General features: G+C 40.6%; 1 protein-coding gene across 1 annotated transcript in view; it reads left to right on the top strand.

Moving 5' to 3' along the window:
* ablim1b (actin binding LIM protein 1b) overlaps positions 1-26,680 on the top strand; it is a 279,078-nt gene that overhangs the window by 230,601 nt on the left and 21,797 nt on the right. The window contains exons 14-20 of the mRNA XM_072239588.1: positions 29-46; positions 2,237-2,341; positions 5,340-5,387; positions 10,802-10,939; positions 14,598-14,680; positions 18,451-18,580; positions 23,162-23,226. Of these exons, the coding sequence (XP_072095689.1) occupies positions 29-46; positions 2,237-2,341; positions 5,340-5,387; positions 10,802-10,939; positions 14,598-14,680; positions 18,451-18,580; positions 23,162-23,226 (587 nt within the window). The remainder of the gene's footprint in view (positions 1-28; positions 47-2,236; positions 2,342-5,339; positions 5,388-10,801; positions 10,940-14,597; positions 14,681-18,450; positions 18,581-23,161; positions 23,227-26,680) is intronic.

The raw sequence follows: 26,680 nt of genomic DNA, 5'->3' as shown, positions 1-26,680 counted from the left end.
TATTTGCATTTCAATTTTTATTTTGCAGCTTTTCCATTTTACATAGGTATGTCATGTTCAGAATTTTAAGCTCAATTTGTGGCACAAGTAAACACAGAAAATATAACAAATGTGTTTTGTGATATCTTTGCATGGCATGGATGCTGTTATTTATTGAGACCAGTTCTTCAAAGACAAGCATGCTAACAAAATTATTATGCAATGTGTGTTGGCTTGAAGGTGTAACTTCCACATATTGGAGTGTTCTCCTAATCAATTTTGAACAAAGAAGGGAGCGTGAATTTTACTGGAGTGCCACAGAAATGCAGGAATGATTTGAGATGCTTCTTACTTGCGCAGTTAATTCACTTGCTGCTGAAAACCTCATTCTTGCTAGCCAGCAGTAATGGAACACCTCATTTTAAAATTCACATCCTTGCTTTCAGCCTCCCACTCCCCCCTCCCCTCTCCCACCTCTTCCATATATGCGTCACTTCCCCCGATCCTACAACTTCCATAGTCCTCCAGTTCGGATCCTTTGTGCGACTTGGAATGTCGTTGCTTTGCCAGTGCCTGCATTCCTTTTGCAATATCCTCCCTATAACCTCTGCTTTTTTAACCTAAACTTTCTCCTTTAAAATCCTTGACCATACTTTGGGTCATTGTCCTTAATATCCCCTTGACTCAGCTGGAATTTTACTCACTCGCACTCACGTGATGCACCTTGGTTGTTTGGGTATGTGGAAAGCACTATATTTGAATATTAAGTTCTTCTCCATGCCTTCTTTGGCACATCAGGTGGTAACCTTGCCATTTCTCTAGCATTTGTCCGTTTTACGAGGCCAAGTCGCTAGCTCGATGCTCACCCCAGCACCAATGGGAAGTATGTAAGCAGCTGGCCGGATTTGAACCTGGGACCTCTTATTCTGGAGTCTGGATGCGGGTACCACTGCACCACTGGCAGAGACAACTTGAATATTAGAGATTTTTTAATTCCACGCCAACTTGGACGAGTGACAAGGCTGCACTCCTAGCTTTGCCTCTGTCAAGTACTACGTTTGTAGGAGCATTCTGAAGGATATCGCCACCAACTCAATGATGCAAAGGACCAGTAAGACCACCTTTCCTCATCAAGCTCATGTACCTGTGGACAGGCAGGCACTGTGCTTGCTGGAACAAAATTCTGCAACATCTGAGCCATTGTCACTAAAGGTGGTATAATATTGTGCCTAAAATACAGAATCTGCAATAATTATTCAGCTTTGAATGACTCTTAAAGCAAACTCTCTTAAATGATCTTTCAGTTGGCATCAATTGGATAATTGATGCTATTTTGTTAAGTAATGATGTTGATCAACTATATGATTCAGGAACTGTCAATTCTGTTTTTTTTATTATTATCAGTTATGTTGTGTATAATCAAGATTGTGAAACAAGTGCAGATTTAGTTAACAAAATGTTTTAAAAATGGCAGATGCTGGAAATCCATAACTAAAACAGAAAATCTTGGAAATTCTCAGGTTAGACATCAAAACTAGCAAAGGTTCTTCAACCCGAAGCGATGGCCCTGTTTCTCTGGATGTTGCCTGTCCTGCTGTGTGTTTACTTCATTTACTGATCATTGCAAGTTTCTTTCAAAGGTCCTGTAATGTTTCCTGTGCAATGAGCAGTAGCTGTTATTTTTCGTGAGGTTTATACAGCGCAACTAAATGAGACCTTTCACAAAAGTAACATCTTGATGTTCATGGAAGGATTGACGCAGGGGTTTCCAACCTTTTTTTATGCCATGGGCCCCTATTGGTAAGCGAGGAGTCCATGGGCCCCAGGTTGGAAACTCCTGGATTAAAGTACGTGCAGTTTACTATCTGCATTAAGTGACTTTTATGTGGGATGGAAACCATTACTCACCATCTTTTGTTTCTTTTGCTTTCTTAAATTATGTTCACAACTAAACTAAAAGTTATTGTTTTGTAAAATTAATCTAAAATTGTTCAGGTGTGTTAAAATATTTGTACTTGAGAGTCAAGTTTGTTCTTCATTTGAATCAAAATTTAGTAATTTATTATTTGGTCAAAGTATTTTTTCATTATCTTAGTATGAATGAGTTCTTTAAGCTAACCCAATATCGTGTAAGTTGCAACACTATAAAGTAATTTTTGAATTGATTTTGCTTTTACGTTATTACTGATCCATTTTTGTTGTATTAGATTTTAAGAAGCTGTGCCATTCTCATTAATTTTTACTCTTCTTATTGGAGGCACTGAGCCATCCAGTGGTCGGAGCTCCCCTCTCCCTATGCGGCCAGACAGCAGGCCTCTAACACCATCTTATGTTCAGACCCCTAAACATTTCCATCTTCCAGGTAGGAGTTTAACCACAATGGTCAGTGTTGTAGTCTAGGCTGTAGCCATGTCTCTATTTCTATGTCCTGTCTACATTTTTCCTCACAGATTCTTTGGATTAGTTTTTCAGTCTATGAATTCACCTGGCATAAAGTTATTCTGAAGCAGTCCTATGCAGGGAATCGATAATACAGGCATCTTTAGAATGTGTGGGTTGCTTAGAGATTGCTTGAGTGTTTTTGCATTGCTCATAAATGCCAAAAGTACATCGGCATCTATCAGAATTCACACCCATTCAGTTTGATCAGGGCACTCCTTCAGTGGACGAGGGGGAAAAACATGGGGTAGAAATTTGTTGTTAGCCACTGGTGAGAATGGAACCAGAACAGTATGGTTGTTCTGCGCAATGGGCTTTGCTTCCAAAATTTGGTTCTATTCAAGTCACTAAAGAGAAATTTCAGAAGCAGAATATGCTATCACATTGTCATTTATCACCACAATGAAGGAGGGACTTCTCCCCAACAGACTCTTATAAATGGAAACGCAATTAATTGCTATATAATGTGTGGAAAATAATTGCTAGTCCTGAAGATTATTCAGCAACGAACATTAAAAGTCAAACTACACTTCTTATCCATCCTTGATCTTTGTTTTGAATATGACAAATACAATCTCTGTACTGCAGACAGAGCCACTAAGGCATGAGGATTACTGAAGCTTAGTACTAAACTTCTTGGTAGTCTATTGATGCTGTAATGAACTACCAAACTGAACAAATTTAAATCCATCTAAAACTGCTCTTAAGATTACAACCTTGATCTTCTGAAGGACCAGTTCTTCTCTTGGCCTCAGGAGAATGACGTGTTGCCCTGGTGCTTCTAATGGACTATAGTGGGATTACATCAAAACCTGCGCACAGCAAAGCTGAAAAGTGAATTAAAATAGTCGAATGAAAAGATGATAACGATGGTGTAATGTTCCACAAGCATTTGTTTTAATGTTTTGTTCCCAGTACAGCCCACTTGTACATCACCTTTAGAAACTGCAACTCAAAAACTGAGAAACAAAATTCAAATTGATAAGCTTCCTTCATGTAAATATGCACAGAACTGGTTAACCAGCAGGATGAAAGCACAATAAAGAATCTTGTGGCATCATTTCAGATCTCTGCCAGAACACAGCGTTGTCCATGTTTCATGTTTATATGCTATATCAACAACAGTAAGCCTTTGATCTTTCATGACTCAGTGCGCTGCTTCAGGCATTTTATTATTGCAGTACATTACTCATGATCAGGTCCTGGAGACTTACCTTAATAAGCAGAGATGAATAATCCAGAATCATTGGTTTGCCTGCGTCAGTTCTTGGGCTGGAAGATTTATGAACAACCTATTATCTACTTATCTGCTTCCACTCAGTCATTTTCTTTGCTTACTCTAAATTATAAATGCCATTATTTTATTTTATTGAGATAAAGCGCAGATGAGGCCTTTGCAGCCCTTTGAACTGCGCTACCCAGCGACCCCCAATTTAACCCTAGCCTAATCACGTAATAATTTACAATGATTAAGTAACCTGCCAATTTTGGATTATGGAAGGAAGCAGGAGCACCCAGAGAAAACCTACATGGTCACAGGGAGAACGTACAAACTTCTTACAGACAGGGGCAGGAACTTAACCTGGGTCACTGGTACTGTGAAGCATTGCGCTAACCACCATGCCACCATACTCCACAGTATCAAGGTATCAAATTATTAATTAATTAAGTGATAGGCTAATCTGAAACAGACTTCAAATAAATCTCCTTCTCACTCAACTCATTGTTCTATTAATTTTGTCACTGTCCAATGGCAGTCGAGTAACATTCCTGACCTTACACAACGATAAATTTGTCTGGCTGCATACTGGTTTAATACTATTTGCACTGTGGCTAAATTTGAGTATACCTTGTACTACTCTGTGTCTCTATTATCTTACTCCATCTGCCTTGTAACATACAAAACATTCATTGCATTTTAAATTATAATTTTTCCTACTTAATAAATATCCGAATTTCTTACTATTATTTTCATTACTTTTCTGATAGGAACCTGTGAGCTTATCTTAAACTTGGGTTAGTCGAAGGAAGAAACAACATAGGAATGGAACCTTTAGCCCACCAACCATTAAACATTTATTTTTAATGCCACTCATTCTGCCCACGTTCCCATCAGTTCTCCTCTCTCTACACTCGCCCACACAGCAAGTGCAATTTACAGTGCCCAATCACGCTACTAACCCACACGTATTTGGGAAGTTTGAAATTCCCGCCACTGTCTGTAAGGAGTTTGTACGTTCTCCCCATGACCACATAGGTTTCCTCCGGGTGCTCTGGTTTCCTCCCACATTCCAAAGACATACCAGTTAGTAGGTTAATCAGTCATTGTAAATTGTCCCACGGTTAGATTCAGATTAAATCGGGGGGATGTTGGGCGGCGTGGCTTGAAGGGTCGGAAGGGCCTATTCCATGCTGTAAATAACACCATTGCTCCTGGAGGATCTCCATGTGGTCACAGTGAGTACCGTCAAATTCCGGAGGCTGGGATTGAGCTGTGAGGTGACAGCTTTTCCTGCTACATCATTGTGCGGCAGCCAGCGGGTACAGGGCAGTTGGCAAGTAGATGGACTCCTATCCGAAGAATAGTAATCCTCAGTAATCAGCCTGATTAATGTACTGAAATAAGAAAGGGTCAGATGCAGACACTGTGTGAAGCATTGCTGCCATTGTCCTCGCTCAGAAGCATTTGTATTTTGCATTTTTTCTTTCCACATTGGTTGATTTTTTTCTGTGTGGCTGGTGAAGGTTACTTTTGCTGTTTCTATGATGCACTCTGACATGACACATTGATATTTGCCTTCTGTGTTTAACATCCTGTATTAAATCAATGTGTATTCTCAAATTTATTTGGAATTCGAATCGGAAAGAATCTTCATTGTGTTGTGTAATAATTAGTAAACTGTTCAACTTTCTTTCCACAGATCAAGGAACTAATATATACAGAAAGCCTCCTATCTACAAGCAATATGGTATAGTTCCTTACTACTTTGTACTTCACTTCTGTGGCCTTGGCATATTGTATATTATACTGCCAAATTCTCTTTCTTTGTTTCCTATAATAGCTTGTTATATCTCTCGAGATATTAGGACAAATATAAGGATATTGTAAAATAGATGCTGCATAAGATCATATTTAAGGCAGTTTCCTCAAAGGTCAAAATACATTTATTATCTAAGTATGTATAAATTACACAACCTTTAGATTTGTCTGCTTACATATAGCCACAAAACTAGAAACCTGAAAGAACACAGTTTTTTTTTAAAAAAAGACCAACATCCAATGCACAGAGAGTGGGGCAAAAAACCAAACCATGTGAATAGTAAAGGAAGCACCAAGATTCAGAACCAAATTTAGCCCATAAACCTAAAGCCCGGAGCAGCCAGCGTAGGCCCACAGCCTCGGACTTAGTTCATCACACAGCGGGGCGTTCCGCTATGAAACCCAGAGCCTCAGCCTTGGCGCAGATGAGATCAGAGTAAAATGCCACCCAACAGAACTGGCTCAACCCTTGACTCTGGTCTTCTGAGTACCAGATGAAATTCCAGAATGCTGAAGTTTAGCACTCTAGCCGACATTTGCCTTGTGTGTTTAAGCTCACTTGTCAAGCTGAGAGTGGAGCAGCTTTTCAAGCACTCCCTTCTATCGAGGACTTCAAATAGCATGGAAGTGAGCACCATGTTGTTTCATGCGAGTTTTTGGAGGGCAAGATTTTGTGAATGAGAACTGAAAGCTGTTTCTACTCTATTTGCTGTGAACACTTCTCAATTTATACATTTGCTCCAATGAGTGCAATTGTTAATTCAGCACAGTCAGTGCCTAATGAGAGAGGGTCTGTATTTCAAACCCAAACTCACACTGAACAGGATTGAAACTGATAAATTCATTTCCTCCATCAAGGACAGCTGAAGGACTGTCCTTCACAGGGATTCACACCTTCATTCATGAGTATAATCTTAGTTTATCTTAACTGACAGCAACTCTTATTGTCCAAATGGCCATTTTGTGAAAAATTACTTCTTCAAATATGAACAGAATTTTTCATAATATATAGTTTACAACAATTTAAAGAATACTTTTAGATTGTTACCAAACCCATTTCCTTGCTTCTTTATTATTTATGACAGTTTTGCTCATGTTTTTCATTCTGTTTTATTTCGCCATTAATATGTTCCTTGTTTTCCTATTAACAATACTCATTAATCTCTAAGTACTGTTTGCTTGTGAATTTCCTTAACTGCAAGTCTTTCTAAATGGCTAAATAATTTAAAATGCTTCAACTAAACCTGTTGGCAGAAAATTCTGATTATTGGAATGTTTAAATAACATAAACATTTCATACTTAACCATCTTTTAAACTTATAATTGAAGAAAAGCATCATTTAATCTTTGTATTTAATTTCAGTTTTAAACTCTATTTACAGTAGATCAAGACTCTTTGTAAATTCCACAATTCATTGCTCTCAGAGGGAAGGTAGATTAGGTAATCAGTCCCACAGCATTCTAGCAGTGTCACTGACCTGTTCTGTAACTTCCCAATAGAATCATGATTGATGAAATTACCAAATTATGGGTGGCAGGGTGAAGATTAATCTCTACCAAAGGAGGTGTAAGGCGCTCCTTCCCTCCACTTCCTGCAGGTCACCCTTGGGCAAGGTGTCATGTGAACCCATGGGAGCTGGTGGTGGATGGTCGTGTAAACAGCCGGTGCATATCACAAGTCCTGGTTATGCGACCACTGACGCCAGGCAGACTATCTCTGAAGAGTATTGATACTGGCTGGGGTCACCCACCTTGAAAAGACACTGCCCAGAAGAAGGCAATGGCACACCATTTCAGTAGAAAAATTTGCCAAAAACAATGATGGTCATGGAAAGACCATGATCACCTTCATCATACGACACGATGATGGTGATCAAATTATTGGAAAAAAGTCTTCAATTCCCTTTCTCAATCTATGCTTCTCAGTTGTCTTGTGGAAAGAAAAGTGGTACCTCTATTAACAGTCCCAAACTTTTGAAGTAAAGAAATTTTAAATTTGTTCCATTAATGAGCCCTGTCATTGCAACTACAGTTATTGTTTCGAGCTGTGCTCTGAACCAGATTCATGGCTTGATTTCTACCATGTGTAAAATTAACCCAACATCAACTAGATTTTAGATTTTATGATCGAATCAATGGAAATAATTAGCTTTTATAGATTTAATCTTTACATTATCAAAACAAAATGCGCCACTTGCCTGCATTAGTGCCTCTCCTCTGAGATTTCTGAGGAAGTTAAATGGCAATTGAAACGGTCAATTCTGATCACTCAGAATTTCCACCCTGTATGTAAAATTCTGTAACTCTGGCCAATTTTGGGTTGTTCCATGTTTGTTCCATATGTGCTTAAAGTCTTATCGCTATGCTCTGTGGTACTGCTCTGGTGTGATTGTCACTTGAGAGGCTGGGTATTAAAACACTTCACCATCATACCAGCAGCAGGCCAAAGAAAAAGAGGTGGGCCACGAGAGGGCACTGGCCATCTATTAGCTAAGCATGAGAACCCTGCTATCCTTGCATATCCTCTAGTTCTAGACATTCTAATTCTTGGAAGAAGGTAGTGATATTTACCCCATCTATGCCCCTCATAATTTTATAACCTTTTATCAGATCTCCCTTCAACCTTCACTACTCCAGAGAAAAGATCAAAAGTTTGTTCAATTTTTTTTTTCAGTCAATCCCTCTAATCCAGGCAGCAAACCGGTAAAACTCTTCCTCACCCTCTTCAAAACCTCGAGATCCTTTCTATCATGGGACAACCAGAATTTAATGCAATTCTCCATATGTGACCTAACTATAGTTAGCTGTAATAAAACTTTCTCAGTGCCTTAAGTAATAAAGGCAAGCATGCTATATGCCATCTTTACCCACCCTATCAACCTGTGTAGTCATTTTCCAGGAACTAGGACTTGGGCACTACGATCCTTGTAGACATTAAACTATATCTATTCTTCCCCCTCTGAAAGACTATTGATAAGACTCATCACCTTGACCAGGCATTTGATCATCTGCCCTTGTATTTCCTTATATTGTTCAGTATCTTTCATAGAAAGCCAAAGCATGGAATCAGGCCAGTCCCGCCACAAGTACATTCTGGCAATCAAGCTTCCAATTTTGCTCTCCCCACATTCCAACCAAATTTTCAACTCTCTAAGATTCCACCACTCACCTATTATAATGACCAATTGACCTACCAGCCCATGTGTCACATCTCACAGGGATGTGAGAGGAAAGCAGAGGGCCCAGGGGAACCCACACTATCACAGGGATGTGGGAGACATCAGAGGGCCCAGGGGAACCTACACAGTCACAGAGATGTGTGAGGCATGCAAACTCCACACACACAGCAATAGAGTTTAGGATTGAACCTGGGTCACTGGAGATGTGAGGCAGCTGTTCTTTACCATTGTATGACCAAATCTCAGCATGTGGTTGTTTATGCTGAGGGGATGTCATACCATACTAAGGATACTGTAGTTAGTGATACAGACTTTGCTGACTTAGTGAAAAAGCCTGCACATGAGTTAAAAATATCCAGGCAATAGGCCACCATCTGCAGCACAGATGGAGAAATTTAACAGGAAACTAAAGTGTAAGTTTACCATGTACCAGAGTTATTGCTGTTGGGGATTGGGTCAAAAGTATTAAAACCAGAGAATTAGGACATGCAACATACTTGATTCCACTGGGGGGGGGGGGGTGCGCAGCTGTGGCGGTAGTTGAAGAATCTGAAACCAAATTGCCACAAAAATAACTTCATTGCGAGGGCAAATAAACTGATGAAGTTGGTACTGAGCAAGATGTTCATCTTTAACAAGATCCAAGAGAGAGCCTCTTGTAATGCACATTCTTGATGCTCTTTGGTCAGAATTTTTTTGCTGATGAGTGATTTGTCAGTTTACACCAGGTTCGGGCATTCTGGGGTTGTAGGAGCAATGGGTTGGGGCTCAGAAGGTGAAGGGGCCTCTCCTTCCTTGGCATAGGTGAACATAAGTAACTTTTCTTGGGAAAAGTGGTTAAGAGGGATAGTTGAAATGGACTGGATCACAGGGAATATACCATCAGACAGTATCACAGTGTTAGAGTTTGTTTATCAACCAATATGTAGGTTGATCAAATAATATGACAGAGCAGAATATGTCGTGCAGGGTAGATTTTGGAGAGCAAACATAAAGAAACCTTTTTCAGAGATGATCTCCTGCCTTTTTGTTTGCTTGATGTCAGCTTATTGACCCTACACCTCAGCTGAGGAACCTTTCTCAAATAAAGTGAGACTGTGAAAGGATCAAAGCTGTAATATTTGTGTTTCCAATCTGTAGCCCATGCCTATTCCGAGATCTCACTTAAATGAGAGGTTATTTTTAACTTGTCAACATCTTAATTGCATTTGTGCTAACAATTTCTATGCCAACTGAAACTGTGAAAATTAATGACCATCCTAAATGAAATCAAGACGTAGTGCATGCTAAAGAAAATGAATATTGAGTATTGCACACAACTTTTAAGAATTACTTCTAATACGTAAGGCACACATTCATATTTTACAGGTCTTACATCACTAAGTCTTATAAACTTTGCATAAATATGTCAATCATTTACATTATGGCTTGTCTTCAGAACTAACCAATTATAAAAATACCTTGATGGTATTTAATTCTGATGTTTTTTGATCTTTCAGAAGTCAAGAAAGAGGCAAAAAACTTGTTGCTTCACGGCTGTTTTGTTAAGAGTTGATGGAGCAAAGGAAGGTTGAACAGACAGTGATAGATGGTCTGCTAAGCAAAGAGAGGAGAGAGAGAGAGAGAGAGAGAGAGAGAGAGAGAGAGAGAGAGAGAGAGAGAGAGAGAGTGAGAGAGAGAGAGAGAGAGAAAGAAAGGAACTGAGATGGTGCCTTGTATAGAACAGCTATTTTTATACTACAGGGATAAAGAACATTCCATTCAAATTTGTAGATAAGATTTAACCAATGAAAAAGCACTTATTCAAATAATGCAGAACAAAGAAGCTTCCAGAGATTTCCAGAATTATACTTTGTATTACCACTAAAGACATATTAAACTGCTCTATACGTACTATTACCACTAGGAAGCACACTAGGGAATTACTTGTATTCCAGTCATTATATAAAATACCAGAAGATATCTAATTAAACAGTTGGATCCAATAATGCTGATTTGATTGCAAACAGAATGTGTTACCTTTATGCCAAAACGCTATGATTTTGTTTACAATGATGGCACTCTTTAGCAAAGGGTGCTGAAGGCATACAGAGGCTAAAGTGAAACGCCCAGTCTATTGCAAGGACAGTAACCTATGCTGAGTTCCCACTGATTGCCACTCTAGATGCAGCTGCAATGGCAGCACAACTCAAGACAGGTGTGGAGATCATCAAATCATCCAAGTTCCCCGCCGCCCAGGCTCCAGATCCTGATCAGACTTCTGAGGTGGAGACTGACTACTGGCCAGGTCCAGGTACCATAGGTATGATAAAAGCCTGACACATAGGCCTTGCAGTTCATTAATTACTTTTAAAAATCTTTCTGCCTTCTCAAGTTAAAAGGGAATAATGTAAATGCTTTCAGGTGAAATTTAACAAAACTAAAATCTTAAAGCACATTTCAAAATCTCTCTTTTTATCTGGGTATCAGTTCTTTAAAAATAACTGTATTTTCTAAATGAAACAAAACATAAATTCACAGCAAACAAGTTTTTCTGTTCTGATTATCATTTGCATTAATACATCTTCATATGTCATATCATTCAGGGAATAGGTGAAGACTACTGTGCAGTACCATTTAAATTCTTAATTGGCTCCTTTTTTTGGAAGTTTATTTTATAAATGTTTATGGATATTGTTGTTTTGGCTAGTATTTATTACCCATCTCAGAATCAGTGTCAAATTTAATATTACCAACATGTTGTGAAGTTTCTGGTCTTTGTGGCAGCTGTACATTACAGTACATAATGATAGAAAAATCTGTTAATTACAGTAAGTAGATACACATTAAATAGTTAAATAAGTAGTGCAGAAATAGAAATAAAAATCTAGTGACGTCACGTTCATTGGTTTAACATCCATTCAGAAATCTGATGGCAGAGGGGACAAAACTATTTCTGAATCACTGAGTGTGCGCCTTCAGGCTCCTGTATCTCCTTCCTGATGGTAGCAATAAAAGCAAGGCATGTCCTGGGTGATGGTGGTCCTTAATGTTGGACACCACCTTTTTGAGGCATTGCTCCTCAATGTCCTGGATACTACAGAGGCTGGTGCCCATGATGGAGCTGACGTAAGTTTACAACTCTCTGCAGCTTACTTCGATCCTGTGCAGTAGCCCAACCTTCCCCCCTCCCCACTCCCATACCAGACGGTGATGCAGCCAGTTAGAATGCGCTACACAGTACCTCTGTAGAAATTTACGAGTGACATACCAAATTACTCCTGAGTTGACTGATGCTTCTGTCAGCAATTAAGTACCAACCTCAGTGTTGTGGGCTTAGGTCGCATAAAGACCAGATTTATATGAGGGAAGAATACAGCCAACTCACTTCCCTAAAAATGCATTATAGAATCAGATGGTCTTTCCCAGTGTTGACAGTTATTAGTGCTAATACTAGTTTTAGCGGCTACTCGAACAAGCCAACACCACTTAGAATCCAGGCACAGAGGAATTGATCCTGGGTGAAGTATTTTCCATAGAATCCAATAATAGTCGTGTTCAAAGTTGAAGAAATTAATTCGATCCTTTAATAAGAAAGTAGCAAAACAAACAATCGTGAGATGATAAAACTAATGAAACTAAAATGAAATTAAGCAAAGTTAAACACAAGTAGTTAAACAAAATTAAACGCTCAACAAAAAGATATCATCCCGACCCATTCCCTAGTTCTAAACTAGCCAGATTGACTCTAAAAAGCATGAACACATAGTTAAAACTCTTCACTTCTACCACGCCCCCATCCACATGACTATCTACCATAATAAACATATTAAGTGCACAACACAGGATACAATGCAGATAGAAAACAGATGCATGGCCCCTGCACTAGTGTTAATTTTTTTGGGGGGGTTTATCGCATAATTGGATCTATCTCCAAGGCGAGATTCAGATTTCTGGTGCAGTGCATTCTGCCAAATCACAAGGAGCACTTGGTTCTGTGCAGAAAGACAATAAGTGCCATCAAGCCAAGGTGCGTTTAATTCCATCTCCGTCAGACCTTGTTTTTATTCCACTGATGTTCCTTTGCTTTTTTTTAAACTGCGTGAATAAATTTTCAGCTCCATTAAGGAAAATTGTCACCAGCACAATGTCCTAAAATTAGAAACATCTCTAATTTCTCATTACGTTGTCATCCGAGCTCTTAAAGTATTTAAATGGTCTGCACTGTGGATTGATTGATAGGGTTTTAATATTGGAACTTGAATCAATTAATCTCTTTGAAATGAATCTTTTGAATAATGCATCATAAATATTTTAGTTCCAAAAGTCATCATCACTCTGGTTGACTGATTTCATCCATTACCATCACAGAGAGTTTGGTACCCATAATGTGACCTAATAGAACTTTTCATGTGTACCTGCTTTGTACTTTTCATTTTTGTTTTGGAGTGGTTTTTGTTTTCTCAAAGCCCTGATTTCCTGCATAACAAAGAACAGCAGTCCACTTAACGTGGTTGGACGTGGCAACTGGTAAAGTTTATATAAACCATGTTTGCTGTTGGCTTAGGTTTTTTGCTGGGTGTTCAATACAAAAGATTTTGATCTTTCAGCTCAAATTATTTTTTGAAGTGGAATGAAGATGGAGGAAAGGCAGGTTTTTTTACCATTAGAACATCTCACCAACTTCTCTGACTATTTTGTTTGTTTTTTTTTTCCATCTTAATTAACAAATAACTTTCTGAATGGGCATCCGGTGTTGCTGCTCACTGCTGTTCACGCACCAGAGATTACTGTTTGTCACGAATGCAAACAACCACACATTCATGTCGAGCACATGCAGCAGCTGAAAGGTAGTTTGCTGGGCCAGTCATCACGAGCGGTGTGAGCAACCCTCTAACTGCATGTACAGCTAAATAAGATGCTGAGATAATTAACATTGGGACTTATAAATCTTAATGAATTTTGCATTTTAAAGTCCTGAAGAAAATAACTTTCCAGGTACATTTGTTTGAGTTAAAGTATTTTGCTACATTAAAAAGTACTCCTTCCTATTATTAGTGAATCATACCTTCATATGCCTACATCTCATTTATATTGGCAATTGACCATTAAAAAGGCCATAATTCAGCCCTGCTCTTTTCTCGGGACAGGATATTTTTCCAACTTTCATGGCGTTGTGGGTGGGATGAATAGGTATCCTGGCTATTGGTTTTTTGCCATAAGGTACTTAAAAACTCTGCTGTTGACCCTAAAACCAATTTTTCTTCCTACTTTAATTCCTGTGTGATCAAGAGAAATATACTCCTGTTCCTTAAGTTACTAGTATATTACTGAAGTCCCCTCCTTAGTTTTCAAAACCAGCTTCCTTCCAATCTTCCTTGCGTCTTAAGACCATAACATATAGGAGCAGAAGCAGGCCATTCGGCCCATCGAGTCTGCTCTACCACTCAATCACGGGCTAATCCAATTCTTCCAGTCATCCCCACTCTCCTGCCTTCTCCCCATTCCCCTTGATGCTCTGGCTAATCTAGAACCTATCTACCTCTTCCTTAAATGCACCCAATGACTTGGCCTCCACAGCCGCTCTTGGCAACAAATTCCACAGATTTACCACCCTCTGACTAAAGTAATTTCTCACCATTTTGTGCTGGTTCAGAGCCCCCATTTGACACGTAGCTCCCAGGAGGGTTGTGTATCTTATAGGTAGAATCACCATTGGGTGATGATATATATCACAGTGACGGCCACTTGCCTGAATCAAATACTTGATAAAAGATGTCCCACACATCTCTTTTGGAGGAAGAATGACATTGGATGCCCATGATACAGATTATCTCAAGAAGCCTTCTGTAAGTATCTTCTTGGATGCAACCATGCCCATCTTGAAGATTGTGAACTTCATCTCTCTTTGATTTAACTTAGACAAAGCCTGCCCCTCTTGTAGATCTCTAAAGCTGTATTTTGTGACTATTTCACGACAGACAGGAGGAGAGGCAGTGAGCGAGAAGAGGAAGATGAGGAAAAACTCCGACGAAGGCAACTCCAGGAGGAGCAACTCAATAAAGTATGTTTGGTTTGTGTACCTAAGACTGTTAAAAGAATGGAGTTCACACCTTCACGTAAAGGCACAGCATGACTGAGGCAGAGTTAGTACTTGGTGTGTCTGTGCATAGGTAGCTTTATTTGCTTTCCTTGTCTTGTCCACTGGGGCTAAGCTGATATGAGAGGTATTACTATTACGGCTCAGGACTTCCGAGTTAGGAATTCAATTTTGATGTCATCTTTAAGGAGTCTGTACATTCTCCCTGTAGAGTGCATGGGCTAACTCTGGGTGCTCCAGCTTCCTCCCACATTCCAAAGACGTGGTTAGCAGGTTAATTTCTCATTGTAAATTGCCCTGTTATTAGGCTAGGGCTAAATCCGTTGCTAGGCAGCACAGCTTGAAGGGTCGGAAGAGCCTATTCCGCACTCTATCTCAATAAATAAATATAACTTAAATTTCATATTGTTGTATAGCACATGTTAGGAAAAAAATCTGTTCAAGCCAACCTTTTGCATTTATTTGCATTATTTTACATTATTTTATTTTGTATAGATTTTGTTTTAAATATCTTTATTTTGCTTATATTTTATTAGTAATATTTCCCACTTCCAGCTGTTCATTTTAATAATTCTTGCATCATTTTATGACAAATAATTACTGACATGCTTTGGCATATCCCGGATTATTTTATATCCGTGCATTCTTCTAAGGTGACTATCATTACCTCTGCCCATTATCGTCATCGTCATTACGTGCCAAGTCTTTTATAGTCATGATCGTGGTCTTTCCATGACCATGATTGTTCTTGGCAAGTTTTTTCTACAAAAGTGACTCCAGCCATTATCAATACTCTTCAGAGATTGTCTGCCTGGTGTCAGTGGTCATGTAACCAGGACTTGTGATATGCACCAGCTGCTCATACGACGATCCACCACCTGCACCCTGGCTTCACGTGACCCTGATCGGGGGGCTAAGTAGGTGCTACACCTCGTCCAATGGTGAACTGCTAGCTAGTGGAGGGAAGGAGCACCTTACGCCTCCTTTGGTAGCGACATATCCCCACAACGCCAACCAAAACATTTTACCCTAACGAAGGGTCTCGGCCCAAAACATCGACTTTACCTCTTCCTAGAGAAGCTGCCTGGCCTGCTGCGTTCACCAGCAACTTTTATGTGTGTTGCTTGAAGTTCAGGCATCTGCAGATTTCCTCATGTTTGCATTTTACCCTAACATCCTTTTCTTGGCCATTTTCTGACCCACCCAAAGGCAATGATGGAACAGGATTTGACTGTGCATCGGGTCATGATTCCCACTAATGCACGTATCATTTCCACGTTCAATATGTGTACCCTGGCAACATCACCAATGTATGTGGCATTCATTAGTTATTTATTGACAGAAGATGGATCTAAAGGTCGTGACCTTGACCTTTGTTTTTAATTCTTTAAAGCAGGGAACAAATAAAGTGCAAGGAATACAAGTAGGAATAGACCTCCTTGTGTATGTTGTTACTCACTAAGATGATGGTCGATATTTTACATGAGGAGTACTTTGCTAACCGCACATTCCGTGAGTGGCCGTGGGCCATGGTAGAGCATGTCCTCAGCAACTGCAAATTCATGGCTTTCATGAGTGGAGAATGCCAAAGGTTCTCCCCCCCACCCCCAATTGAAAAATGTTCTTATTTCTGCTCTGACTGAACAGCTACTTCTTTCAATATCTGCCCAAAGTTAGTGGACCTTCCGTAATTTAAGGCAAAGCATCGATTTTTCTTGTACGTTACTCTCCTGCTGCTGCCCACGTTTTAGAATTCTAATGCAGCCAGCCCATGGCCTGAGCACACGTTGTAGGCCACAGTTATTTTCTTTTATTTATTTGATTTAGAGATACAGAACAGAACAGGCTCGTCCAGCCCTTCTAGCCGTGCCACCAAGCAACCTCCAGTAATTCTCCAATTAATCCTAACCCAATCACGGGACAATTTACAATGATCAAGTAACCTACTAATCGGTATGATTTTGGATTGTGGGAGGACCCAGAGAAAACACCCACATTCCATCGGGGGAGGACACTGAGATGAAGCTCTGAACTCCGACGTCCTGAGCTGTAATGGCATCATGCCCAGTTGCTTTGATCCAGTCTGCTGCTCACAATGCTGTAGGACCATCCTTGGCATAGCTCCAGTTGAAGTCGGGGGTAGTTTTAATATCTGGAGAACTGTGCTTCATTAGTTTTTTCACTCCTCCCCCACATCACCCCTCGCCTGCCACACTGCCAGTTACCATGTTTGTTTGTTTATTTACTGAGATACAGCAGGGAATAGGACCTTTGAGTCATGAAGTCCAGCAATCCCCCAATTTAACCCTAAATTAAATCCACGTGGTCACGGGTAGAACGTACAAATTCCTTACAGGCAGCAGCGAGAATTGAACCCAGGTCACTGGTACTGTGAACTGCTACACTACCATGCCTCCTCCTCCACCAAATCCACCCTGGTTCTCCTTTGTGCCCATGATAGCCTGAAAGTGTTGAGCCAATACACCGGTTACATAGAAGCTGTACATGTAATTTTACGGGTGGGGTCTTAATGCTTCTTACACTACAATAATTCTTTTTTAAACAGTGATATCCTAATATTGTGCTTTTTATTTAAGGTGCCACTTAATCTGACATTTGAGGTGAAAAATTACATCCAATTAGCAGATCAGAAATAGATAAAATTTAATTTCAAGGTAGCAAATAGATATGGTTGGGTTGAGTTGATCTCCGATCTTGGCAATTTACTTGCAAAGTTTTGTCACTGTGCAAGGAGACAACGTCAGGGTGCTGTTGATCATGGTGTGTTTTCCGAATGCTCGGCCTGTATAACATTTTTCAATCAGCTGATTGTCGCCATTTTGGAAATTCATTTGTGATGTGGGGAGGAAATTTCGTCGCTGATTGGCTGTATGGCGAACTTCTTGTGCAATGGCCTGGAACTTTTCCCACATCGACTCATAAATAGGATCGAGGTCTATGTGCTTGTTTACAGAATTGTCCGTGGAAAACGATGCTTCTCGGAATCCTCTTGTACGCCGTATGTTTGCTTGCGCCATGACTTTCACTGATGCTCAGTAGAATTTGGGTCTCTCTCGATCTTCACGGGTAGAGACTTGGGAGAGTTTGTCTTGCCACTTTACAGCCTCAGATCAACAATCAACAGCGCACTGACAATGTGTCCTCTCATGGTAATGAAACATTTGCAAGCAACTGGCCAAGATTGGGGAACAACTCAACCCAGCCATTAACCATCTGAGTTACACATCTTCTGATTTCTAGACACTCATGGATATGCTCAGAGAGCAGAAATATGACTGATGTGCATCCATGTTTTTCAATTCAAAATAATACTTATTTAGCAGGAAGCATTTGTGATGCGCTGAGATTATGAAAACCTCTATGCAAATGCAGGTCTTTCTTCCTTTTACTCTTATTTTATGCCCCCGAGCATAATCAAGATATTACCATTAATCAAGACCATGTCACACAGACTCCAGTTGTTCTTCTTCAGTATTGGTAGAGTTAATAGAAAGGAAATCAATCCCTAACCAAAACAGAATTGTTTGTCTTGAACTCCTACCCACAACTACTATTACTATTGAAACAGTTCAAAGGAAAGTACGTTCATAAAGAATCGTTGTTCACAAGGAAAGATTATGCCATGTTTAGCAGATCTCATTTATGCTACATTGGTTGCTGTTCAGAGATAATTCATTTACTTATTTTTGCAACTGGCCTTTGTGAATTTACAGATCCAGTCAGGCCTCGGGAAGCTGATTCTGAAGGAAGAATTGGAAAGAGAGAAGCAAGCCCGCCTGGCATCTCACTCTCTCTCTGGTGACCCTCATTTCAGGCATCGTTATGATTCTGCAGGGAGTGCATGTAAGACCATCAATCATCCATCAAACGTCTGGAATGGATCAATTCCTCATTGATTGTCAATTATTTTAATAGACCTCTGCACATTACTTTCTGCCAAGCTTCTGTATGTTACTTGCCTTCTATTTGCATCATATTCTAAAAAGATCATAAAATATAGGGGTAGAGTTAGCCATTTGGCATATCGAATCTGCTCCACTAATCAATCAAAGCTGAATTTTTTTTCTCTGAACCCCATTCTCCTGCCTTCCTGTAACCCTTGATCCTGTTATCAGTCAAGGACTTAACAATCTCTGCCTTGCATGCACCAAATGACTTGGCCTCCACGGCCTCCATGGCAAGGAATTTCATGGATCCATCTCCATCTCGGTGAAGAAATTGTTCCTTGTCTTGGTTTTAAAGAAATGTCCCATTATTCGGAAGCTGCACTCTAAGATATTAGATTTTTCTACTAATGGAAAAATTCTCTTCTCTCCTCTCTTCTCCGTCCAAGCATTGTAGTATTCAATAGTGTTCATTAAAGTTCCCTCTCATCCTTCTGAACTCCAGACCCAGAGGTACCAAATACTCCACATACATTAAGCCTTCCATTCCCGGGTTGTTCTTGTGAATCTCCTCTGGATGCTCTCTGGAGCTAGTACATTCCTCCACACATTGTTCATAGTATTCCAAATGTGGACTGACCAATGTCTTATAAAGCCTCAGCTGTACATCCATAAGTCCATAAGACCATCAGATAAAGGAGCAGAAGTAGGCCATTTGGCCCATCGAGTCTGCTCCGCCATTTTATCATGAGCTGATCCATTTTATCCTATTTAGTCCCACTGCCCCGCTTTCTCACCATAACCTTTGATGCCCTGGCTACTCAGATACCTATCAATCTCTGCCTTAAAGACACCCAATGACTTGGCCTCCACTGCTGCCCGTGGCAACAAATTCCATAGATTCACCACCCTCTGACTAAAATAATTTTTTCGCACTTCTGTTCTGAAAGGGCGCCCTTCAATCCTGAAGTCATGCCCTCTCGTACTAGACTCCCCCATCATGGGAAACAACTTTGCCACATCCACTCTGTCCATGCCTTTTAACATTCAAAATGTTTCTATGAGGTCTCCCCTCATTCTTCTAAACTCCAAGGAATACAGTCCAAGAGTGGACAAACGTTCCTCCTATGTTAACCCTCTCATTCCCGGAATCATTCTAGTGAATCTTCTCTGTACCCTCTCCAACGTCAGCACATCCTTTCTTAAATAAGGAGACCAAAACTGCCCACAGTACTCCAAGTGAGGTCTCACCAGCGTCTTATAGAGCCTCAACATCACATCCCTGCTCCTATACTCTATTCCTCTAGAAGTGAATGCCAACATTGCATTCGCCTTCTTCTCTACCGACTCAACCTGGAGGTTAACTTTAAGGGAATCTTGTACGAGGACTCCCAAGTCCTGCTGCATCTCAGAACTTTGAATTCTTTCCCCATTTAAATAATAGTCTGCCCGTTTATTTTTTCTGCCAAAGTGCATAACCATACACTTTCCAACATTGTACTTCATTTGCCGCTTCTCTGCCCATTCTTCCAATCTATCCAAGTCTCTCTGCAGACTCTCCTTTTCCTCAGCACTACCGGCCCCTCCACCTATCTTCGTATCGTCAGCATACTTAGCCACAAAGCCCTCTATTCCATAATCCAAATCGTTGATGTACAATGTAAAAAGAAGCGGCCCCAACACTGATCCCTGTGGAACACCACTGGTAACCGGCAGCCAACCAGAATAGGATCCCTTTATTCCCACTCTCTGTTTCCTGCCAATCAGCCAATGCTCTATCCACGTATGTAACTTTCCCGTAATTCCATGGGCTCTTATCTTGTTAAGCAGCCTTATGTGTGGCACTTTGTCAAAGGCCTTCTGAAAATCCAAATATACAACATCCACTGCATCTCCCTTGTCTAGCCTACTGGTAATTTCCTCAAAAAATTGTAATAGGTTTGTCAGGCAGGATTTTCCTTTAAGGAATCCATGCTGAGTTCTGCCTATCTTGTCATACGCCTCCAGGTGCTCTGTAACCTCATCCTTGACAATCGACTCCAACAACTTCCCAACCACCGACGTCAAGCTAACAGGTCTATAATTTCCTTTTTGCTTCCTTGCCCCCTTCTTAAATAGCGGAGTGACATTTGCAATCTTCCAGTCCTCCGGAACCATGCCAGAATCTATTGACTTTTGGAAGATCATCGCTAATGCCTCCGCAATCTCCACAGCTACTTCCTTCAGAACACGAGGGTGCATTCCATCTGGTCCAGCAGATTTATCGACCTTTAGCCTATTCAGCTTCCTGAGTACTTTCTCTGTCGTAATTGTGACTGCGCACACTTCTCTTCCCTGCCACCCTTGAGTGTCCGGTATCCTGCTGTCTTCCTCAGTGAAGACTGATGCAAAACTACCACCCTGCTTTTATATTCCAGTCCTCTTGAAATGAATGCTAACATTACATTTGCTGTTCTTACTACCAAACTCAACCTACAGGTTAACCTTGAGGAAATCCTGAACAAGGAATCCCAAATCCCTTTGCACCTCTGATTTTTGAATTCTTTCCCCATTAAAAACGACCTTTATTCTTTATTATTCCTATCAAAGTGCATAGCCCCACACTTCCTTAAATTTTGTTCCATTTGCCACTTTTTTTCCCACTCCCCGAACTTGTTCAAGTGCTTTTGCAGACTCCCTCCTTCTGCAATACTACCTGTCCTTGCACCTGTCTTGGTATCTTCTGCAAACTTGGCCACAACGCCATCAGTTCTGCTATCCAGATCATTAATGGATAATGCTGAAAGATGTGGTTCCAATCCTAATCTCTGCAGCACTCTTTGGGGGCTTTGCTATTGTTTGCATGGTGAGTGGTGGGGGGTGGGGTTGCTGATGCTTTTGCTGAGGCAGGTGTAGGGAGGGGGAGGTGGGGTTGATGCTTGTGCACGGGAGGGGGAGGGAGTTTTGGGGTTCTAAAGTTTTCTTTTGTTACATAGATGTCTGAGAAGAGTAAGGATTTCAGGTTGTGTACTGTATACATTCTGTGATATTAAATGGAACCAGTGAATCATTGAACTCCACTAGTCACAAGCAGCCATCTTGAAAAGAACCCCTTTTCCCAGTCAGCCAATCTTCTATCCTTCCTGATACTTCACTACTGCCTAACACCATGGACTCTTCAAGTTCAAGTTTAAGTTTAATTTTCATTCAACCATGCATGATTATAGCCAAACAAAACAGCATTCCTCTCAGACCAAGGAGCAACATAAATTACCAACGGCACATAACACACATAGCAGAAATGTTATGATTGCTTATCTATAATGAAGCATATAACACAGAGATTAATCCAATTTAGTATCTATAAAACTCTCTCAGACATTTTTTGTCCTGGAATCGTTTTAATTCGATAGCATTTGATGAGTCAGATTTATATTTTTGTTGGAATTGTTTGATATCTCAATTTTGTTTTAGAAGGTCAAAGCAAGAAGAGAATAAAATTGCTTGTTGCAGGACAAACTGCTGTGAATGGGCCCTTGTGCCGTTTTCAGGGTTGTGAAAATCTCTCCCAGTTTACCAGTTAGTGACAGCTAACCATAGGTAATAGTCACACCATACTCAAAGTCACTGGGGCAGAGACCACATGATTCCTGCTATCTCTGCAATATTAGCATCCATGAGGACTTTGGGAACTTTGGCAGTAAGTACAAGACTGGAAGGACAAAAACATGTGGTTGAACAGTGTCCTCACTTACCCAGAACTTGGCAACTCACACTCAGTAACAACAATAGAAAATGCTGGAAGCACTTAGCAGGTCAGACAGCATCAGCAGGAAAGATAAGGGAGTCAATGTTCCAGGACAGGAACCCTTCATCAGAATTGAAAAAAGTGAAGTAGCAAGTGTGTTTTAAATTGTAGCGAGGGGGATAGCGTGCAGACTAAAGTCAAGGTAACAATTACTTTAAAAATTAGAAATACAAATAAAATGTTTCAGAAATAAGTTGTCACAAGACAAATTGAAATAGAAGGGCACTGCCACATACGTTGGAGGGTGGGGAGTGGTGGCTTCACCTGAATGAGTAAACTCCAATATTAAGTCTTGCATCTTGTGAGGTCTTTAGTTGGAAAATGAGTTTCCCCAAGCCTGTGAGGGCCCCTGCTGGGAGAATACGACTGATGATAGGAAGCTCATCGTGCCCTTCTGAATGGAGCAGAGTGTTCTGCAAAGCAGCCTGTGTTTGATGTCTGGTACACATTATGAGCGCAGAAAGCAGACAGTAAACTGGAAGAAGAGCAAGTGATTGCCATGCCTGGAAGGACTCTTTGGTCCTTGGATGTGGCAAGAGAAGAGGTTAAATAGGACTGAAAACAGTTTCCCCTTTCTGGTCCCAATCCAGTCCTCTGAGTCTGTTCCACACTAGGCAGAGGAACCCACGCAAAATTGTTCATTAAATGGAAGTAGAAAGTTGCTTTGAAGTGTAAACCCAGAAGTGTCTTGTTTGTTGCCTCTTGTCTGGTTCTCTGTGGTTCTAATACAGATTTTACTCCTTTGTCCCCTAGCCCTGCATGCTTCTGCCTCCAAAACCTCCTCCCTCCCTGGTTACGGACGAAGTGGACTGCATAGGGTAAGGCATGACCAGCACACGCTGCACTTTATGTGCTGGAGTGGCAAGAAGCCCATGAACTGGTATTTCTTGCATGTTTTTAATATGTTCCATCTCCCCTCGCCGCATTTTTGATTCCTGATGTTGCTGCTAACTCTGGAGTTTTGTAAGAATAATTCTGAAGCCTGACTGTAAATTAAAGTTTTTAATTATGTGATTTCTATGGGATAAATTGTTCATGCCCAGGCATAATACTATTGTTCAGGCAGCAGAGTTCTGAGAGTATTGAGAATAAATGTTCACTGTCTTAGTATGGTTCTCCACATGTGGAAGTAATTGTGCCTTTTTTGAAATAGAACCAGCAATGTGCCTGGAATCCTCAGCAGCATCTGTGGAGAGAGATAGACAGTTAACACTCTATCTCAACGAACTTTTATCAGAACTTGTGTACTACTTTGCATTAAGGCGATAGAATAACCCATTCATTTATTGAATTTAGATGGAAGGAAGGAATAATTTTGGAGCTAATGCCATACCTTGATAGAAACCTGGGGGCAAAAAGTCTTTGATCCCAATTTTATAAATATCGTGGGCCCCATGGTAGCGTAGTGGTTAGCACAACACTGTTATAGCTCAGGGTATTGGAGTTTGGAGTTCAATTCCAACATCATCTGTAAGGAGCCTATATGTCCTCCCTCCCCGTGGAATGCATAGGTTTTCTCCGGGTGCTCTCCTTTCCTCTCACAGTCCAAAGACATAGCGGTTAGTAGGTTAATTGGTCAATGTACATTGTCCCGTGATTAGGCTGGGGTTAAGTGAGGGTTGTTGGGCAGTGTGGCTAAAAGGGCCAGAGGACCTGTTCTGTGTTGTATCTCTAAAAAAAATAACTAAACTGCTAACAAGGGAAGCCAGTGATGCCACCGACTCTGTTGACAGATTCTGAAAGCCAAGTTAAAATACAGAACCGGGAGTGGAAACCTTGCTGCAAAAGGACTGTGAGAAAGGATTTCACAGAGTCTTGACAGATCTAACTGCCCCTAGTTCAGCAATAAGCGGTTGTTTCACTCAGCCAGGCCACCACCAGGGTGAACAGGACTCAGCATGGTCAATATTCTGGAAGGGTTTAGGAATAGAGGACAAGATGAAGACTTTTTCACTTCACCACTCACTACTCTCTGGGACGGTCCTCACTCTGGGACCATTTGATACTATGGAAAAGCCTGTCTGAAATTTGAACATGCTCTTTCCCAAAGTCACAGAGCACTACAGCACTGAAGTAGGCCCTTCAGCCCATCTACAAGAGACAATCTGCAGATGCTGGAAATCCACGCAACACACTCAAAATGCTAGAGGGACTCAGCACCCAGACAAAATCTATGGGAAAAAAGTTCGGGCGACATTTCCGACCTAAACCCTTCGGCAGTTTGTCCAAACGTCATTTGTACTTTTTTTCCATAGATGCTGCCTGGCCTGCTGAGTTCCTCCAGCATTTTGTGTGTGTTGCTTCGGCCCATGCCAAACTATTATTCTGCCTAGTGCCATCGACTTGCACCCAGACCATAGCCCCCATACCCCTTCCATCCAAGTAATATCGAAGTTTCTCTTAGCCACTGAAATCCATTGCCAGGATCCATAAGTATAAAAATTTACCCATAGAAAAGTGAACTACAAATGTGAATTATAAACATCCAAGGACCAGCTTGTGTTTGCCCTTCATATTCTAGCTGTGAAGATCACCATCCTCTGCTTTTAATCTGTATCTGAGAGTCGAATCATCACTACTTTGTACTTGTTTATATAAGTCCCATACCCCATTTAACCGAAAATGTAAAATAGTGGCATAGTTCAGATGAAAAGAAAAGAAATTGAACATTAATTTATTCCTTGAATAGAGACTAAACATAAATTGACCACACAATGCTGTAGTCCTGAATCAATAAGGTGATTAATAATGTATTATAACCTGGCATTCTTGGTTGCAGTGAATGGTAGGAGATTAGTTTGTTAGTAAGTTTCCTGAAGTATATTACAGAGGATAGGGATAAGTCACCAGCAGGGTGAAGTTGTGTGTCTCTTGACAGATGAGCAACAGGAGCATTGACAGAGTTTTGTGAGTAACCCTTTCCTCAGTATTGCAAAGACAGTAAAATACTGGCTAGAGAGACAGCCTGGAACTGGCCCCTCTGTCCAGCAAGTCCATGCTGACAATCGGCTGCTCATTTCAAAGTTCAAGGTTCATTGATTATCAAAGCATGTGCACAGTGTACAACCTTGAGATTCGTCTTCTTGTGGCCAGCCACAAAATAAAGAACCACCATAGAACTCATTTAAAGAAAACCTCCATACAACAAGACCATGAGATGTGTGAAAAGGGAACAAATTTACACTAACTCTGCACTTACATTAACTTCTACCCCCCCCCCCCAGTTGTTCTACCACTCACCAACACACGAGGGCAAATTATTATGACCAGCTAATCTACCAGCCCCTCTCAGTTTTGGGATGTGGGAGGAATCCGAGCACTCAGAGAGAACCCACGTGGCCACTGAGAGAACGTGCAAGCTCCACGCGGTCTTAACCCACGTCTCTGATTCTGTGAGGGAACGGCTCTACCAGCTCCGCCGCTCTGCTGCCAAGGACATGTGTGTCTGCATTCCAAATAACTTAGGAATGTAGTCCATGGCCAGGTAGTTACCCCTTCCTATAAAACTCAAGTGCAGTGCCAACAAGAAATGAGCAAGATGAGCTTCCAAAGAAATGTAATAAATTAGAGTGATGAAGAGGGAAGTTTAATGAAATGTTTCCCATTTGAGTGTTAATTATTTAACTTGGAAAAATTATACATAATAAAAAAAACCTGCTGATATTGGCATTTCATTTACTTAAGTAGTAATGCACTGATGCCAGTTCTGAATTTATAATTACAGGATTAAGTGGATTATTGTAAAGGTTAAAGATGAGTATTATATCACATATGAACAATAGAAGTAGTGTCTTACTCTTGGCAGACTGTAAAACTTTACACATGCAGTATAATCAAAGCTCAGCCTTGAGTACAAGTTAATGGGTCCAGCGGGAGTTGGGAAGCTCCATGTCAAATATCCTACAAACAACCGGCCCGATTTATCTTAGCGAAATTGGACAAGGTGCAAGTTGCATATCTTGATCTCATTGTGTCCTCTTTGCGCCAGCACGTTAAATTAAAAGGAAACTAGTTATCTAGGTGATGAATAGAAATGTTTCAATGAATTTTGGTTTTGGTTTGAAGAAGTGATGGTTGGGGAAGTTCTATCTCTGGATAACTGTAGAGATACTCAACTTCAATTTGGTGACAACAGTCTGGAATATTTCCAGATAAATTCAGGAAATAATCAGACAATGGTATCAAAAATGTTGGAGTGCATAATGTTATTAAACACAAAAAAATGATGAATTTGTGACAGTTTTTGGCCCAGTGACCAATGTTTATAACAAT

Source organism: Mobula birostris, chromosome 21 (assembly GCF_030028105.1).
Source record: "Mobula birostris isolate sMobBir1 chromosome 21, sMobBir1.hap1, whole genome shotgun sequence".
NCBI classification, from domain to species: domain Eukaryota; kingdom Metazoa; phylum Chordata; class Chondrichthyes; order Myliobatiformes; family Myliobatidae; genus Mobula; species Mobula birostris.
Note: the sequence above shows the minus strand (reverse complement) of the source record. Positions and strands in the feature narration are given on the sequence as shown.